The sequence below is a fragment of the Crocodylus siamensis genome, chromosome 3, assembly GCF_052110815.1.
Source record: "Crocodylus siamensis isolate JL-2025a chromosome 3, ASM5211081v1, whole genome shotgun sequence".
NCBI lineage: Eukaryota > Metazoa > Chordata > Crocodylia > Crocodylidae > Crocodylus > Crocodylus siamensis.
In genome coordinates this window covers 73,030,835-73,051,448 of record NC_143397.1, presented here as the reverse complement: position 1 = coordinate 73,051,448, position 20,614 = coordinate 73,030,835, and the positions used below count along the sequence as shown (strand labels likewise).

At 42.9% G+C, this 20,614-nt stretch overlaps 1 protein-coding gene across 3 annotated transcripts in view; it reads right to left on the bottom strand.

Annotated features, from left to right (window-relative positions):
• The window catches only part of ADAMTS19 (ADAM metallopeptidase with thrombospondin type 1 motif 19), a 256,732-nt gene that overhangs the window by 21,397 nt on the left and 214,721 nt on the right, over window positions 1-20,614 (bottom strand). For 2 of the 3 annotated variants that reach the window (XM_090038506.1, XM_090038508.1), the window contains one exon: window positions 16,964-17,116. In XM_090038506.1, the coding sequence (XP_089894632.1) occupies window positions 16,964-17,116 (153 nt within the window). Of the gene's footprint in view, window positions 1-16,963; window positions 17,117-20,614 lie in introns of those variants that run through there. The other variant, XM_090038507.1, reaches the window with a different exon arrangement.

Here is a 20,614-nt window from a genome sequence, read left to right as displayed (position 1 = left end):
ATTTGCGAATTGAATTGGAAGAAAACAGTCGTATCACTAAGATCACTAGCTAAACTAGTTTACCGAGTCTAATATACCACTAAACTATCTCATTCCAAAATTCTGAAAATTCAATAAATAACCAGGTGGGATACGTTTACTGAAGACAGAAGGACAATTATATTTCTCATCATTGTCAGTTACAAAATTAGGACCATTTAACCATATGCTATACTATATGCAATCTATTAGATTTAAGATAAACTGGCTTAGATCATATCATGATAAATTTCCTAAATTCACCTCCAGTAATGAAGGGGTTTCTGCTGTTTCTCCTTCACTGGAAATAAAGCGGTATGTTGATTATACAGGCATTTCTACTTAGATCAGTAAGCCAGAAACCAATCATTCCTGTCAATGTCAATTTTAAGGAGTGACAAACTGTAGTAAGGAAAATGGAAGCCAGACTTCATTGCTTAACGTTTCGGGCTCTAGTTAGAACACAGGATATGGTGATAACAGACTGAAGGGACAGTCTACAAAATTTGTAAAAGCGCCTACGATTCAAAATTGCTAACTGTATAATTATAATCATCTAGGTCTGAGATATATATAGATATCTATATCTATATAGATATATAGATCTATCTATAGCTATATATATCTATATCTATATATGAGAAACAGTTTAAAATCTTTTAACTGTTTAATTTTAAATTATTATTCCATTTTAGCAGCATTCATGATTATCTCTTTTTCCTAGAGGTAAGTAAAAACTACCAAGACCAAGTACCTTTAGAAGTCTAAAGGCCACCGATTGGGTAATTTTACTCACATGGTATCAGCTACCATCTTTTTGCTTATAATTTGCAAATCTGTATTGACTACTGGTTGGTCTTCCTATTAATTATATCATCTTGTCTTCCTGACATCATCTCTTTAAAGTAGTCAAATTATAGTTGCTAAAAACAGCTTTTTGACATATTCGGCATGTCTACACATGCACATTTAACATGCATTAGCTCTATTTAAAGTGCATTAAAAGCTCTACATGTGTGCACCCTTAATGCACCTTAAAAATGGCAATCTAAGGTTATTTGAGCCTAAATTTAATACCTGAATAAAGCAGGTATCAAATTTATGCACGAATAGCTAGATTGCATTAGTGAACATGTAGATGCGCTAATGTGCATTAATGTGGTGTGTTTCCATTAATTTGGGACTAACTTTAGTCCCAAGTCAGTCCACACACCCATGTTAATGCACATTAGTGCGTGCATGTGTAGACATGTGCCTAAATTGCCTTAATGCGCAGTAGGCCAATGTGCATTAAGTTTAGGAGTGCATAAAAGCCCATTATGACTATATCACCCCTTCTTCACTCACCTTCTGTTCAGTTAGCTCAAGTTCACGAATCCCATTCTGGCTTTCACAAATCTGCCCTTTCTTCTTTTATGCCTTTAATTTTTTTGTGCATTGCTCCTGCTCAGCTGCTCCCTGACAATGTTTGTTTTGACTATTCACTTGCCCATTTTCCCCAAAGTTATCTTTACAATTTCTTTGATCCTGCCCTTATGCATGGAATACTCTATCCAACCCATAAATATGGCTGCTAACCTCTCCTCACAACCCATACATAGGAAGCTTAGAAGAAATAATGAGTTCATTGTCTGTTGGATGTACTTGAAATATTTGTATCTAATTTTATCAAACCGCATAACATCTGTATTCCAATATAAGGGTATACATTTGATGGCATCCCTATTCTCCACTCTTGGTATCTGACTTATCTTATATTGCAAGTTCCCTGGGGCACAGCTGTTACCTCCTTTGTAACTCTACAGTGCCAAGCAAAATGGAGTCCCCATTTTGAAACCTTGATGCTCTACCAGAGTACAAAGACACAGTAATAAACCTCTCCTTACAGATACCTATATTTCTAAGGATGGAAACAGACATTACCTTTGTGCCACCATATTTTTTACAGCAGCAGAAAGTGAATGCAAGTGAATGCAAATAGATGCCCATGCCCTTTGTCACACCACAAATGCCTTTGTTTGTGGACATGAGAAAAGGCAGTAATAATCTATGCTACATTATTGCAGCAAACATCTATTTGATTTATGGCAGGAGATGTGCCCTTGGCAAACAACAGGGTACATCTTTGTAAGTGGGGAACCCTGGCTTTCCCTGCTTACGGAGACATGGCCTAGAGATTCTCAGGGGTGCATGTCTGTAAGCACAGAACTTGTCATCCATTGTCCCTCATAATCAATTGGTGGAATCAATTGATGTGTTTTGTCAAATGAAGCGGATCAGTTGTGTAGAGATGTGTCCCAGCACAGCTGATCCACTTTATTAGGTGACATACCTTAAAGGTTACAAAACATAAAGCATCTGCCCATGCTTACAGTATAACTCAGATTCTTTGTAGGGATAGGTCATTCATTGCCCTGAGAAGATGAGGGTTATGAACTAACTATGGATACATACAGCTGCAGCAAACAGCTGCATGGAACTGCTGAGGTGCTCTAGGTATGTGCTGAGGCTTTTCTTTCAAAGGACACTGCTTTTCCATTCAGCTGTGCTGGGCCATTGCTGTGCTCCAGCTGAGTGGAGCTGCAAATTAAGTCATATACTATCTCAATATGAAAAATCTAGGTTCTACTGTACTTTCTAACTTTACTATGCCTTCTGATTCCTGAAGGCCTCAATTTCACTGAGTCCAATGCCTAATAATAACATTAAACCAAATGTTAGTTCTGACTGGGTGACAAGTATCAATACATCTCAGTTACCTGTTAGTTTGTATAATATGATCTGTGAACACATATGGACCGTGTTCACACTTTCAAAAGCATATCTGCATGTTCTGGTTTTTTACTTTTTTCTTTAAAGCTTTTTTTCTTGTAACCCTATATGACATTATGTTTATTCCAAGTAGAAACTAACAAATAACTTTTGAACTGATCAGTAAAAAATTTTTTTTGAAGCAAATTACGCTAATATTACGGGATTAGTTGGAAATGAACAAACGACTCCCACACTCATTTGATTATATTGACAGCTTGTGCATTATTTGCTCATACATCATTTCTGAAAACAGACAACTCATTTGCTGGAAACTAACTGTGTAATTAAGTTAACATACCAGTTATTAACATGATGCCAAGATTGTTTTGACTTATATTACATCACAATACTCACATGATCTCTTTGTCCATACATCTATTAATAATAATGACATATTTTGATATCTAGCCAGCACTGCTCTGTTCCCAGAATTTAAAAGAGCTAACGATTAGGAACCAAAGAACTAAACCAAAGCTAATAACCTTATCAGTACAACTAATCTCATAAATAATATCCCAAGTCCTATGGTTGCTCTTCTGTTTCAGTTGGAGGAGTGTGGCAGTGCTGGTAAAGAGAAGGGGAGAAGGACTCCACTTGCACCCCTACCCCAACTATTTCAGTGCTTGGGAATTACCCGGACATGCAAACTGGCGCAAAGTTGGTAGAGCTGCAGTGAGGACATCACTCCTGCTGCACTGGGAAGCCTCACAGGGACCAAGGCTGATGCTAGAGACCTATGCCAATGTAAGTCAGTGTCTGGATGGGGGTAGGGCCAGAACCCCATGCTGGCTCTGCTGCTGAGCTGGAAGCCAGCTGATTAAGCCTCGGTCATTCCCTTAGCAGGGACTATGAGCCTCAGCTGTGCGGCAGAGATTGCACCTGATTGGAGCAAAGAGCTAGCAGGAGATCCCAAGAAGCCCCAGGAGCTGAGGCTTGGCAGTGAATCTATGGCACAGCAAGCCAAGCACCAGACATCGTGAGGAGCAGCTGAGCTGTTCAATCTTTCATTATTCTTATTACAGAAAGACTCTCAGGTATCCCAGGAGCTAAATCTGGCACCTACAGTGACAAGGCTGGGCCTTAAGTAAGACCTTAAGTAATTACATAACCAGAGGTACAAAGATGGGAGTGTCGGGGTTGGAGGAGCTCCCAAAACTTTGGCCTTTCAGGTGAGTCAGCTGGTCCCGAAGGACACAGTATTGTACAAAACAGGGGTCATTCCTGGTGCTCTTTTCCTGCTCAAGGATTGACTGTTCTCAGACCGAACATTACCTCCTGTAATTCTGCATCCAAGTCATGGCAGGCAAGAATAAGAGAAGACAGGAGCAGTCTCTCCTGGAGGAGGGAGTGAGCCAAGCCTTTCCCCAGTTAGAGGCTAGGTATTATGTGGTCACCAAGACTTACCAGCCTTTCATAGGCAGTAACAGTGACCCCGTGAGAAGACGACTAAACTGCTTGTGGCTATTTAATAGGGAAGAGTTCTACACAGACTGAAGGTATAATCTGCCATATCACTGAACAGGTGGCAAAAACACTGCACTTGTCTTTTGCCTTTCCTCTTCATCTCTAAGAAGTGTCACCCACATTAAACATGAAAGCCACAAATATCATTACTACATATACTTTTCAATTGATATAACATCAGAAAGTGAACGGGCAAATCTGGGACTAGTTTACATGGCAGCAGAGGCTGGAAACTGGCTTCATTCATAGTCGTCCAGTCAACAATACTAATCTTTACTGTCAACCTGAACTAATTTTGCTCATATATCACATTTTATGCCCTGCTAATAATTTTCTGTAGATTCTGGTCATAGCTATAGCCCTTCAGCTAGGGCTGTGGTAGTTACAGTACTACAGTGTAAATGGGACACTGCAGCAGGTATAGAGTAAAAATCCTGGTTTCTTCATTTTTGGCAGGTATAGAACAGATCACTTGGTGATCTCTTACCTCCTAATATTCCTAAGAAAGATGGGAGAGAGCAAGGGAATTTTGGCTCAATATTCTGGACTTCTCAACTGGAAAACAACTGAGTAAGCAAGCCATTCTGCTTGCTCAATCAGTCCTAGAACAATTGTTAGGTAGCTGAAAATGAACCTGTTCCCACTTGGATTTCTAGAAGGCACTGCATATGTATATGGTGTGTTATGGATAGCATTTGAGATGATCAGAGCTATTGGACATGATTGCTGGAGATGGTTTGCATTTTGGTAATTTCATAAAAAGCTAAACATCTACTTCAAGTGTCCCTTGGAGTCTGCAGTAACAACTTCAACAGATGAGCTCCCAAAACTTTTTTTTTCTGTCTTCTCCAATTTCCTTTGACAAAAGCACCCATTTTGCGGTATTTTATTGGACTCTCTCTCTCTCCAGCCTGATGCATCCATGGTATTTTCCAAATGTCACTGCTTCTTCCTTTTTAACATCTCCAGCATTTATCCTTTTCTCTTATGCCCTTCAGCCAAATCTCCTGTTAAGGCTTGCATTTTATCACATGTTGATTAGCATACTATTCTCTCTGACCTTCTATATACACACATGTGGATGCGCGCATGCACACACACACGGCCTCCCCTTCAGTCCTTAAAAATTGCTAAGTTCCTCTTCCTTTTTCCTTGCTCTGATTACATCATTCCCCATTGAACTCCAACCAATGTTGTATCAAACTTAAGCTCCTCTATTTGTTTATCCTTAGATTGGGAGCTCCTCAGGGCAGAGACCACTTTTCTTATGGGTTTGGAGAGGACTTGAGGACATAGTAGTTAGTACAATTAACAGTAAGCTAAGTATACAACAAATCAAACCTATAGGAGTTCTGATGAGTTCCCTTAACTGAAAGCAACCTTCATGTTGCTCAGCACTATGTTATATGCATGGCACTTGTTGGAAGGAGATGACCTGTGTCAGGTCAAAAATAGGAACTTGAATCTTTTCTTTCCTAATCTCCTCCATAATACTCTTCTCTCCCAGACAGAACCAAATGTCTAATTAATATAGTAATGCTTAATGCTGATTTAAAGAGCTATCATGAAATTTAATGCAGTATAAATTCAAGATTATGCTACAGACTTTAAAATGATGTCAGAATATTAGAGAAACTGCTGGTTTTTTTATTGTTCTCATTTAAACCATCCATTTTGGCCAGGTTCTTTTTGTTTCTGTTGATAATATTGTTAAAACGGTAAGAATGATCTGATCTGTGTTGTTGTTCTTATGAAATAAATTGAGTTCCATTACTATAGTATTATTGTTGTTATTAAAACTATTACTATTAATAATAACATTAGCCTTTTAGTAATATCCCCACTTAATTTTAAAAACATGTTGTAGGAGTTCAAAGGGAGCAACAAAGCCAATAAGGATCACATTAAGCCTCCTGTTTTGGTGTGCAGGAAACATCATTTACATTTCTCAAGACAAATCTTGGCATAAACCTGGGGGCAACTTGGCTCTGTTCAAAGAACAGCTTTCTGTCAATGTCAAGAATAAACCTAAAGAGCAAAAATGGTGAACACAGAAGGCTTCACTGAGCTCTGAATCAGGAACAAACACTGAGCAAACACTAACATTTATCCAAGCTTTCCATTTGTTTCCTCCATTGCGGACACATTAATATGTATGCCATCACTTCATGTTGCTATGTACTTTAGCAACAGAACAGAATAGTAACAAGGAAAAATAGGAAATCCAAGTATATGCTATATTGAACTCATGTCTCTATAGAGAGAATAAAAGTATCTTTTTTGGCATAAATCTTGGAAAAACACAACTGCATAGACACATACTACTCACAATTCTTTGTGATTTCTTAAACCTTCATATGAAATATTTGCTAACAATCTTATCATAACACGTAGAGTACAACTCTTAGCTTTGAGAAGATTAATCCGACTTTAAAATATTTAAATATATTTTTAAAAAAGAAAATCATGTTTTATTTGTTTTAGGACCCCTGCCAGAAGTTCATTTAATAGAATGATGGGAACTAATCCCTGATTCTAACAATCGCATGTGCTGCCATGTTAAACGTGAGTGGTAGCACATATGATTTTGGGATCAGGGATCAGATCCTATTTGTACCCTATTTGACAGTGAAAGGGGAGCCCAAGATCATGATCCTGGGCTCCATTTACACTGGCAAGTTCAAAGAGGAGTGCACACAGTGTTGCATGCAAGTACTGTGCAGGGAGAGTTGATTGGCTCCTTCTGTGCAGTAAGCTCAAAGCCAGCAGCCCTGCATGCCAATAAACTCCCTTCCCCTGCTCTCTGTCTCCCACCCCCTAACCCCAAACTTGCAGAGCCTTGTGCAGCCCCAGGCTGAGACACTGGTTGCTGGCATGGGGACAGGGCAGCATGAGGTCTCCAACCTGGCCAGCACTGCTTCCCCACCCCAATGCTGACAATCAGCAGAGCTTGAGATGTCACATGCTCACTTTAAGACACAATGCAAATCAGCCACAAAGATGTTCTACATTATACGTAGAACACCATTGTATCTAGTTTCTCATTTTATCATGCTGTTGATTGCCTGAACATGTTGCAGTATAACTCATTATGGCACAACTAATATATTAATCATACCATAAATTTAACATCTGCAAGGGCTTTATATCACAAAGGTTTCTTAAAAGTACTACGTTGGTATATTTAGAGAATAAAGGCTTCTTTCTGGGCACAAAATAGAGAACACAGGAGATACTGTCTTCCTCAATCATGACCTGGACTGACCACCACTTCTACTACTAGAGAAGTATGCCACTCTTTCTAGATCCTATAGACACTGTTGTCAATAATGCCAGTTTTGGTGGCAGTTTTGTGATAGGTACATTTTTTCACTAAGAACAGGACTGAGTCTTCAGTTCAAATTAGCACAAATAGCAATCTGGTCCATAGAATATCTGCACCCATAACTCCCTGTTCCTTTTTCTTCTATAGTTTGTTATACTATTAGCAGTTGGAAACATATGCTTGTTTTTCAATCATATGGGTGAATATAGAGAAAATATAACTATTTGTATTCTGTTCTATACGGCATCTTTTTCTCTGAAAAAATGCACAGCAACTGCAAAATTAGAAATGTACATCAGCAGCTCCACCAATAGCTCCGCACAACAGCTATGCAGCCCTCATATCATCGATGGATGGGACATTCATGTCATCTGCTTTGCAAACAGGATGGGAACAGCCACCCCCACCAATGAAACAACGAAGGGTGATGTTGGGGGAGACTTCCTGCTATAAGGCACAGAAGGAGCCATTTGTTCTCTGGACCCTTTTGTTTGAGGGGTCTACTGCCTTCAGGACCCAGGATCCGAGATGTCACAGAAAGGATCCCTGAGATAACCCACCCAATGGATCACTACCCCATGCTTTTTGTCCATGTGGGCACCAATGACACAGTGACATCATGGGAGAATCATAGATACTACAAGACTATGGGGGTGAAGCTCCAGGACCCAGGGGCACAAGTGGTCTTGTCCTCAATCCTCCCATTCAGGGACTGAGGATAACGAAGGGAAGAATGCATGGAGGAGGTCAACCGAAGGCTTCAGAGGGAAATCATGGTCCTCTTAAGAAAGAAGGAAGAGGTGTATAAACAATGGAATCTTGGGGCGGGCCCCAAGGAGGACTATTCCAGGATGGCCCACATTTGCATGGAACTGATAAGACAGACTAAAGCAGCATTCAAACTTAGATTAGCAGTGGGAATCAAGGACAACAAGAAGTCCTTCTTTAGGTACATAGGGAACAGGAAGAAAACAAATGGGAATGTGGGGCCGTTGCTCAACAACTTAGGAGAATTGGTTATTGGCACCCAGGAGAAAGCTGAACTCCTGAATGAATACTCTGCCTCGGTCTTTCACTGGACGAAAGGGAAAACTATGCCAGGTAGAGTACAGGATGAGCAATAATCCTATTATTCCTACTATTGTTATAGAATTGGTATATGCTCAATTAATAAAATTAGATGTATCCAAGTCAGCAGGACTCTTCTTCCAAGAGTGCTGAAGAAGCTGATCGAAGTCATTGTGGAACCCCTGGCAAAACTCTTCCTCTGCAAAAGGAGGCTGAGAGGTGATCTTGTGGTTGCCTACAAAACTCATTGCGGGATCCAGCATGAAATCGGGGATACAATGTTTGCCAGGGTGCCTGTCAGGGTAACTAGAAATAAAGGCCACAAACTGGAAGAGAGCAAATTCAGATTGGACATCAGGAAAAAATTCTTTACAGTGAGGGCTGCTAAAATATGGAATATGCTTTCAAGGGAGATGGTGCTGTCCCCTTCCTTGGAGGCATTTAAAAGGAGACTGGACAGACTCCTGCCTGGAGTTATCTGATCCCAGCACTCATTCCTGGCCAGGGCAGGGGGTCGGACTCGATGATCTAATAGGTCCCTTCTGACTCTAACATCTATGAAACAACTCATGGTGTTCTGGAGAAGTCCCTGAGGACTGGAATAGGGCCAGTGTTATGCCCATCCACAAGAAGAGAAGGAGAGAGGACCCGGGTAACTACAGGCCAATCAGCCTAACTTCCATTCTAGGGAAAATCCTAGAAAAGTTCATTGAGGAGTCTTTCTGGGATAAGCTTGCAGAAGGTAAGATTCTGAATGACAGCCAGCATGGCTGCCTTACCAACCTCATCTCCTTCTATGACCAGGTAACTCACCACTGAGACATGAGAAAACGGGTTGACATTGTATACCTAGCCTTCCAAAATGCCTTTGATCTAATATCCCATAATGTCCTCACAAAAAGATTGGAGGATTGTGGGCTTAACTCTGAGACAGTCAGGTGGGTGAGAAACTGGCTGCAGGATAGGACCCAAAGAATCATAGTGACTGGATTTGTGTCACCCTGGCCAGAAGTGGTCAGTGGTGTCCCGCAGGTATCAGCACTCAGTCCAGTACTTTTCAACATCTTTATTAATGATTTGGATGTGTGGGGTGAAGAGCTCACTGGCCAAGTTCGTGGATAACACCAAGTTATGGGGGAGCATGGCCATACTTCAAGATAGGTTACAATTACTGGCAGACCTAGGCAAGCTAGTAAGTTGGGCAGATCATAACCTGATGAAGTTCAACACTGAGAAATGTACAGTGCTCCACCTCGGGATAAGCAATCCCCAACACATCTACAGGCTTTGTGGTACCAAACTGACTAGCACCACAAATTAAAGGGATCTGGGTGTAATAACAGACCACAGTATGAATATGGGCTGGCAGTGCAATGTTGTAGCTAGTAGGGAAAATAATATTCTAGTATGCATCAATTGTATCCAGCAAACCAAGGAGGTGATTCTTCTGCTCTACTCAGCACTGGTGAGACTGCAGCTGAAGTACTGTGTCCACTTCTGGGCAGCAAACTTTAACAAGGAATGGACAAGCTTGAGAGAGTCCAAAGAAGAGCCACTCGTATGATCAGAGTCTTAAAAAGAAAGCCATACGAGGAAAGGCTGACAGAGCTGGCACTCTTCAGCCTGAGGAAAAGAAGTCTGAGGGGGGACCTGGTAGCAGCTTACCACTACACTAGGGGAGTACATCAAGAGCTCGGTGAACAACTGTTCAACAGGGCACCCAAGGGGAAAACCAGGAGTAATGACCACAAACTCCTGGAAGAACAATTCAGGCTCAACATTAGGAAAAACATCTTCACAGACAGGGTGTTCAGAGTGTAGAATAAGCTCACTCCAGAGGTGGTGCAATCACCTACACTGGAAATCTTCAAGAGGAGACTAGACAGTCACCTTGCTGGGGTCACCTGACCCCAGTTATCTTTCCTGCTTGGTGCAGGGGGATGGACCCGATGATCTTCTGAAGTCCCTTCCAGCCTTACAGTCTATGAATCTATGAGATGGTGTCACCACGTAGGCTTTAGATTCCTCAGCCTTTGTAGACAGTTTGATGGCAGTAGTCTGCATGCAAGAGACAGTATTCACCTCCCAGGTAGAGGGAGGAAGCTTTTGTCTATAAGAATCACTGACTTGCTGAGGAGGGCTTTAAACTAGGCATGACTGGGGGATATGGGAAGGTTCCATTGCTGTACATGAGACCACTACTGTACACAAATCCCCTTTCCATTATTAACCCAGGAAAGGGCATTGACGTAGAAGACATCCAGATGAACACCAATGCCCCAAGATACCTGCATAGTGACAGAAAACCTGAGGTGACCAGAGGAGAACTAAGGTGCCTTTATGGAAATGCTAGAAGCATGGAAAACAAACAGGGGGGAACTGGCTCTCCTTCTGATAGCTGAGGAATTCAACACAGACCTGGTGGCACAATACCCACTACTGGATATTGATGGCTATAGGCTCTACAGGAAAGATCACATTAGGAAGAAAGGAGGAAGAGTGACTCTGTATGTGAAAGAGTGGTACCCCTTCCCTGCAGGTCAGGTCTGATAGCAGGGAGAGGTCCCTTGAGACCCTCTGGGTCAAGATGCAAGGGGCTTCAGGAGAGGGAGACCTGATGGTGGGAGTCTACCACATGCTTCTCTCCCAAGAATAGGAGAACAATCAGACATTCTCCAGGGAACTGGCTGAGGCAGCCAGTACTAAAGACCTGATTGTCATGGGTGACTTCAGCTCCCCTGACATCTGTTGGGGGACCACTAAGCCAGCTCCACCAAGTCAGCCAATTTCATGGCAACTATTGATGACCTGTTTCTGTCACAGGTTGTTGAAGGACCAACTAGGCAGGAAGTCACGCTGGACTTAGTGCTTACCAAAGGGGAGGACACGGTAGGGGAAGGGGACCTGAGGATTGGTGGTACCTTGGGTGACAGTGACCATGATCCAATTAAATTCACCATCCACCGGAAGGCTAGGATTTCAGCTAGTAGAACAGAGATCCTCAATTTCAGAAGGGCAAACTTTACCAAACTCAGGAGTCTAGTTAGAAAGCCCCTCTGTGACCACCAACTGGAGGATCTGGGGGTTCAGGAGTGATGGTGCCTCCTCAAAGGAGCAATCCTCTCTGCTCAAAAAGAGGCCATTCTCATGAGATCCAGAAGTGGGAAAGGAGCCAAGAGACCCACTTAGCTCCACAGAGATATTAGAAAGCTTTTGAAAAAGAAAAAAGACACATAGAGGCAATGGAAAAAAGGACTGGCAACCAGAGAAGAGTTTACTCATATAACCAGGGTCTTCAGGTATGAGATACAGAAAGCCGACGCAAGCATGGAGATCAAGCTAGCATCTGAAATTAAGGAAACCAAACCGTCCTTCTACTGGTACATGGGGAACAAGAAAAAAAATTGAGTTCCACTGTAGGACCCCTATTGAATATGAAGGAGCAGCCCACAGTAGATCCCCATGAAAAGGCAGAGCTCCTAAATGGTTACTTCACATCAGTATTCCAAAAAGCTAACAGGAGCTGCACACCTGTCCAGAGGCTGAGGGAATATGGGGAAGTCAACAGACAACATGAAATGAGCCCCGACCAGGTGAGGGTCCTCTTAGAACAACTGGACATTTTCAAGTCCATTGGCCAAAATGACCTACATCCAAGAGTCCTAAAAGAACTGGCTAAACTCACAGCAAGGCTTTTGGTGAAGCTATTCGAAAAGTTGTGGAACTTGGGAGTGATCCCAGATGACTGGAAGAGGGCCAACATAGTACTCATCTTTAAGAAAGGGAGAGGGGATGATCCTGAAAACTATAGATGGGTTAGTGTGACTTCAGTCCTAGGAAAAACTTTTGAAAAAATTAAGAAGGCCATCAATCACAAGCTTGTAGCTGACAGGGTATTAAGAAACAATAGCATGGCTGTGTGTAGGAACCTTTGTGCCTAAGGAACTTGGTGTCCTTCTACAACCAGGTAATTAACCAGCTGGACAAAGGATATGAGGTAGACATCATTTACCTAGACTTCAGTAAGGCCTTTTACTCTATCCATGAAATTCTCTCAATTAAACTGGAGGGTACTGGCCTGGACCAGCCTACAATGAGGTGGGTGAATAACTGGCTTAGAGGCCGATCCTAGAGAGCTGTAATCGATGGGATGGCTTCAGCCTGGAGAGCTGTCTCCAGTGGTGTCCCACAGGGATCGGTGCTGGATCCATGCTTTTCAACGTATTTATTAATGACTTGAAGAGGAGGAATGCTCTATGATTAAGTTTGCCAATGATACCAAGCTGTGGGGAAATGCAAGCACACCAGAGGATAGGGTAAGAATCCAACATGACATAAACACACTGGTTCTATGATCAGAATCAGAGGAGGTTCAAAAGGGAAAAGTGTCAGGTCCTTCATCTGTGTAGGAAGAACCTTCACCATAACTATAGGATAGGTTGTAGCCTACTGGCTGGCACAACATCTGAATGGGACCTCGGGGTCACAATCAACCAGAAGATGAATATGAGCCAACAGTGCGATGAAGTTGCCATCAGGGCAAATACAACTCTGGTGTGCATCAGCCGGTGTGTTGCCAGTAGACCCAGAGAGGTGCTTCTCCCTGTCTACTCAGCACAGGTGAGGCCACGGCTGGAGTACTGTGCCCAGGTTTGGGCACTGCACTTCAAGAAGGATGAGGATAAGCTTGAGCAGGTGCAGAGAAGGGCCACCCGTATGATCAGGGGCCTGCAGGATAGGTCATATGAGGACAGACTACAGGAACTAGGCTTGTTCTGCCTGACTAAGAGAAGGCTGAGAGGTGACCTGATAGCCACCTACAAGTATATCAGAGGGGAGCAACTCTTCAGGAAGGCACCCATGGGGAGGATGAGGACCAATGGTTACAAACTGTTAGAGGGAAGATTTAGACTGGACATAAGGAAGAACTTTTTCTCCATAAGGGTAACTAGAACCTGGAACACACACCCAGCAGAGATGGTGCAGTCACCATCCTTGGAGGTGTTCAAGAGTTCGGACAAGCACCTCTTTGAGCTAGTTTGAGCTCATTAACCTCCTCCTTCTGGCAGGGGACTGGACTTGATGATCTTACAGGTCCCTTCCAGTCCATTGATTCTATGAAACATCTACATCTTTGTGTGAAAGTATTTCTTATAAATAATTAACTGTTCCTAACTCGTTTGAATAATTCATGATTACACTATGTTATATTATTCAACACTTACCAGGAGGGGAAAAATGTTATCTTCTACACTTTAAGAATGTGTTTCAAACAGTAGATTAATTTTAAAAATAGACATCACGGTAAAATAAAGAACTTGGCTCAACCCTTTTTAGCAAAATAATAATAAAAAACAATTAAAAATAAGTTGCAAGTGGAATGAAAGTAAATGAATCTGGGTACAGATTTGTACACAAGCTTTTGTGCCCTGTGACCCTAAAACAGGAGTTCCCAAAAAAGTTTTATGAACCACCTGTGGTCCACAGAGCACTTGCAGCCGATTCTTGGAGGCCTGGCTGGTCACACAGTGCTGGCTTTTCTCCTTGTTTCCAGCTGTTATATCACATTAAAGACAACTAAAAATACATTAACTACTTCTCCATGCAAGTAATTTCTATAGTTGTTGCAAAGAGGTTATATGGCTGTAAGTAGGAAGAGAGAGGAGTTTACACTTATTAACAGAAAAGGAGGGGGTTCAAAAGACAATTGCTCTATTAAAGTGAAGTCCATAATATGGTAAAATTTGGAACTTTCTGCCACAGAATGGTTCTCAAGGGTCACTTTCAGCATTTCCCTTTTATTCTGAATTCCAGTAATTTATATCTAACAGTTAAGGTACTAATCAGACATTTAACTTTAAGCACATGTCTGCTCTGAAATGTCTGGTTACAGTTACCCATGTGCCTAAGTACCTTGCTGAATCAGGGCTCATCTGCTAAATAAATTACTACAGATGGTATTGGGTTTTTAGTAAAAACACATTAAGTGACATTAAATGGATTGCATGGAGCTGTTTCAATATCAAGTCACTTGGTAGAAGAATATTCAATATCTTCCATGTTGCTAGATTTTTGGTTATAGCTGTGTTACTCTAAGGACATAGGCAGGCAATTCTTTGAGTAGATGTGATATCTTTTATTAGACCAACTGAGTAGTAGGAAAAAAAGTTCTTTGCAAGCTTTCAGTCCCAATCACCCTTCTTCAGGCACAGGGAGTCTCTGCTGTTCTGAGATCTCCAAGGAATGAAAGAAGCTAAAAGTGTGACAGCATGTCAGTGTGAATGTAAACAGGTGTAAATTAGGAAAATTAAAAAAAGACAGAGAAAGGGAGGGGGAAAGGAACAAGGGAGAAAAATGCCAAAGGTAAGTAAAGGAGACTACTGTACTTGCATTCTCCAAGGTGAAAAGGAGGCTGTCTGTGTTCTTATGTACCCAAATGAGAATTTTCTAGATGCATAAGTGACATTTTGGACATTTATACTAGGGCTGTGTGAAGCTTCAGTTGCTGATTCAATTCAAATCTGAATCGAATCAGGAGACCCTTTAATGTCTCCAAATTGAATCGGAACCCTTTGAAACATTTCAGAAAGATCTGATGATTCAGACAGATGCAACTTTAAATGTTTTTTCTACATACTTCCAGGTACCAGGCTGCTCATGAATGCTGAAATGGTTGGGCGGACAGAGTATCCCACAGAAGCATGGAGGGGTCCCCAGCATGCTTGGTAGCAGACCTGGAAGTGGACCAGAAGCACTTCTGATCCACTTCTGCCCCCTTGGCTCAGCGACTGGTGCCTCCTGGGTCTGGGGGGGGCATCCTGTTGCCAACTGCTGAGATGGGAGGGCATGGGGAGCCCCTGGCGTACTTGGCAGCAAACCCAAAAGTGGACCAGAAGTACTTCCGGTCCACTTCCAGGTTCACTGCTGAGCATGTAGGAGGGCCCCCCATGCGCCTGTGGGATGCTCCATCTGCCCCACCATTTCAATGTTCATGAGCCACGCCTGGTACCTTGAGGTATGTAGAAAAAACATTTAGAGCTGTGTCTAAGGCCATATCTCTGATTCTCTGAATCAGCATCGAATCTTAAGATTCGGATTTGGCTGAATCCAATCAGGGACAGTGATCTGAATCAATTAATCGAATCACTGTCCCTGATTTAGTCTGAATCCAAATTGAATATGCCCTGTTTAGCACATCCCTAATTTAGGCACAGTTAGCGAGTGCTTACACATCCATGGACCATGGATGAGTACGCAGCCCTCCGGCTACTGAGTATATGCAGTAAGCTATGCACTGACTAGGCAACTATGTGGCTATGTATGTATGTACACTGGATATGAAGAAGTTATAACATTCTACCTGGCAAAAATCCAGGACTAGTGGGTGTTAGTGATATGGATACTGCACTAGGGAGGGGCGGGCTCGTTCGCTCTGAGACAGAACCCTTCAAAAGCAGGGCTGAAGAGGGGACTGGATAATGTCTAACCCAGGATACTGCCTGGTTAAAGCTTATCTGCCCACACTATAAAGGTAACAGAATTGGAAACTGTGTGTAAAATCCTATGTACATGCTTTGAAAATGATCATTTGGATGAGTAAAGGGTCACAGAATTTGGCCCAGAGAGCACAAATGAGAGGTAACTACTTGCCCAAAAGTATGCCACCATTATAGACAAGGCAGGCCAGAAGACTACAGAAATTTCTATGCTCTTTGTTTTTTTTGATAGATGCTTTGCAAGAGCTTTTCAGCTTTTCCTAATTTTGCAGACCTTGTTGAATTTATCATTTTCTTGAAAAGAGCCTGCCTCTGCTCTCCACCTTGCTAGTTAGCCATATCTAGCTACAAGTCATATCTAGTTACTTGAACCACAGGTACATAGAGGACAATTACACTTATATTTAGTTGACATGGTCCCAACTACTAATTTGTAATTTGTACCTGAATTGACAACACATCTACACATTAAAAGGCCTGTGTTTCATGTGTCCACTTCCTGTTTAAGGCTTGTTTTCTTCTCACAGCTTGACTACTGCCCACCACATTCGGTTTACTATTCAGTTTACTCTCAGTTGCAGGAGAGGCAGCACCCCCAAGGTCCTAGCACCTGCCTTTGTCTATAATATGACTATATAGGCCTATATTTATTTGCACCTGCATTGTTCACTCATTTGGGTCACTGATGTATCTTTGATAAAACCAGTACTTGTTCCAAGAAACCCTGTTTACAAAATGTCTACTTTATGTTGCAGCAGTAGTGCCAACGATATCTCACCTTAGACCAGTCTCCCATTCTCCAAACATAACATTTAGAATAGTCCTCACAATCTTCTGCTTCTTTAGGTCTTGTGGACAAAACACACTTTTTGCGGGGATTGGTGCACCTCACCGTTCGATGTCGCACTCCTTTGCCACATTTTACAGAGCACTGCAGGAAAGAGAAATATGTGATTTACAACTGTGATACATCCATAAATGACTAGGTATTCAACCTAGAGGCTTTAGGCAGCCTCCAATATGATTCTGATAAAAGACTGGGCAATATTCACTCTAGTAAAAAATTACTTTAAATCAGGAGTTGGAAACTTACAGTTTGCAGGCTGTATCTGGCCTTTGACGATATTAGATCCAGCCCATGGAAGCTTAGGATACTGGCTGCATGCTCCAGCTAAGGCAACAGAGGAGGCACCCCCAGGGTCCTAGCGCCCAACTTTTTGTCTCTATTCCCTTCCCAGCATCTGCTGATCATCGAGGAGCTGCAGGGAATGTAGCCTGCAGTGGGAGCTGGATCATAAGCAGCAGCCCATGGTTGAAAAGCTTTAAATAAAATATAAACCCTCCTTTTAAACTAATATAACTGGTAGTAATAGTAGGCCACAGAAGACAGAAATTGCCTTTGGCTTTGAAATATAAATGTTTTTCCTTCTTACTCTACCAAAGAAGTACCCAAAGAAAATACTGGAATATTAAGGCGTGCTTATATCTAGCATAGGTATTTATTTGTGTCTGGGGAACATTAGTCACAGAAGTTGCACAGGAGTGAAGGACAAAGGAGTGAATACACTGAGTTAACTATGAATCTCTTGGGCCTCCTGTTGGATTTAAATTAAATTAAATTAAAAAACTGAAAATTTCAGTGGTTTTGTGATTGTTCTATTCTCATTGGTTCTGATGCTGAACCAGTTAAGATAAGGATTAAAACAAAAGTACACAACCCCCCTTATAACAGTGTATGACATCCAAATATAATGGATGTGTGCATACCCACAAAATAAAAGGAAACAGAGGAAAATTAAATGAGAAATAATGCAAGAAATTCTAAATACTGTTTTCAAGAAAAAGTAGGAATGTGGGAATAAAACTTCAAACAATCCCTAAATGCAAATAGTAGACCTTCTTCAGAATTCATTTCAAAATTATATATCAGAAGTCTATATGCAGCAGTCCAATTTGTTTTACCACATCTCTTTGCTACTGTTAAAAAAAGAAATCTATTGAAGCAATAACATTTGAAAACTGCCTTAAACAAGGTGGCTGTGTACAGTTGGAAGACATGGGAGACACATTTTGGGTTTTAAGAGCCCTTCATCAGAACTAGGAAAGGAAGGTCCTGCTTTGAGCAGCTGGTTGGACTAGATGATCTCCTGAGGTCCCTTTCAAACCTAATTTTCTATGATTCTATGAAGCAGTTACAGTCCAAGCTAGGTGCAATTCAAAAAAACTAATTTAGTTTAACCTCATTATGCCAATGAATTTGACCACTTGAAAGGGAAGTGGGAAGTGATCTGTCAAGCAAATAAAGACCAGAGAGAACAATTAAGAGCTAAGCTACATAATGATGCACCAAAGCAAGGTCTTGGTCCATGGTTTTTGATATGCAGTCGAGTGATGAACTTCTGTTCACAGGCCCATTTTCTGAAAGAATTGTTTTAAATTCCCTCTGAGGACAAGAACTGTGAGGTCCTGAAAATGAGCAACCAGTTTGCATTGTGCTTTTCTCCTTACCTCCACACTGCATACTCAACAGATCACCAGCTTTCCTTGTTCTCCCTTTCAACTGTCCACTCACCCCATGTTGCAGGTCTTCACACTTCCCTTACTTGTCCACTCTCCCCTAGGAAGGTCACAGAACTTAGCTCATCAGGCTGCTAACAATGACTACTTCCCCCTTTTACTGTGCTCCTTACCTAGCCACATGCCTCTTCACAGCATCTTTCATCCTTTGGTCCAGCATCCCCAGTAGTGGGTGTGGGGCAGACAGAACAGATGGGGGGATGGGTGGGGTCTCCATGGAAACTGGCTTGGGACCCCTGCAGGCAGATTGTGCGCCACCAGGTGAATGGGTTGGGGCTGGCCACAAGTGGGCAGGGAGTGGTATCTGGGAGTGGGACAGGCAGGTGGAGCTGGTGCCATGGCCAGAATCGTGGGGAAGAGCCAGTACAGAGCCAGGGCCTACAACAGGTGCCAGTTCTGCAGGCAGGGATGTGAAGGGAGCAATTTGTGGCTCTGCCCCAGGCCCCAGCCCCACACTGTCACCATTTCATGATCCTGGCCCCAGCCCACCTGTCCTGCTCCTGGATGCTACCCCCTTCATACCCACGACCCCAATCCCATCTGCCCAGCCAAGTGTGACCTGCCTGTTGGGGTCCCACGCTGGCCTCCATGGAGACCTGGACTGCCCATTCTCCCCCTCCAGTGCCCCTAGCAGTGGGTGTGGGACAGACTGGGAATGACAGTCCAGCTGCCACGCTGCCCCCACCCCACTCCATGTCCAAGGGGTGGTGGGACTAGCTGCACATGTCATGGCCTGGACTGCCCCCGACACTTGGGCCAGGTGTGGCCAAGGGGCCCACTGTGAGCCAGATAAAATCCCTTGGCAAGCCATATTTTTCTCACCTGGACTAGAACCTGCCAGGTACTTTTTTTCCCCCCACAGACATTAGAGCTGGAAGGGACCTCAGAAGATCATTGAGTCCACCCCCTGCCTGAGGGAGAGGAAGTCAGCTGGGGTCATAGAATCCCAGCAAGATAAGCATCCAAATTTCTCTTGAAGGTGTTCAATGTAGGTGCTTGAACCACCTCTGATGGCAGGCTGTTCCAGACCTTGGGGGCTCGGACAGTAAAGAAATTTTTCCTTATATCCAGCCTGAAACGGTCTTGCAGTAGTTTATAATTGTTCGACCTCGTCATCCCTTGGGGTGCTCTGGTGAACAAACATTCCCCCAGATCCTGGTGGTCACCCCTGATAAACTTATAGGTGGCCATCAGATCACCCCTAAGCCTGCACTTTTTTCATGTGCTGCTAGGACAAATGGAAGAAATATGTAATAAAGAACCTGTCTAAAGACAAAGATAAAGTAAAATAAATGCACTTAATTCTACTGGCTCCTAATTACCAGCTGACATTCCCAGGCAGTAATACTCGCATGTGCAAAACATCAGTGTCCCCGAGGTGGCTGTGATGCCCCCTGGTGGCTCTGTGACTGTGCCCCGCTCCACCCCTAGGACACCTTCCTGTCTCATTTGCCATGCTTTGATGGTTTACTATTATATTATTATTTATTATTACAGGGAGGCTGCCCATAGGCCTTTGCTAGGCCTCAGGCCCACTGATTCCAGGCCCCTAGCTGGGCCTCTATAGTCATCTATGCCCAGTAGGGCACCCAAAGCCTTAAGGGCTGATTGTGTGACTCCATATCATAGCCTTTACCATGCCCCATGCCTCACAGGTGTTACCAGTATATCATTCCCTCTGTTGGGGTTTCAGTCTCCTTGGCCTCTGCCCCTTTAATCTCACTAGAACTTCTAGCCTAGGCCTACTGAAATTGGACCTGGCTTTGAGGCACCAGCTTCCTTTGTCCCTTCCAGTCACTGGGTCCCTGGCCCCTGTCTGCCATTCCCCGGCCCCTCTGTGGCTGCACCCTCT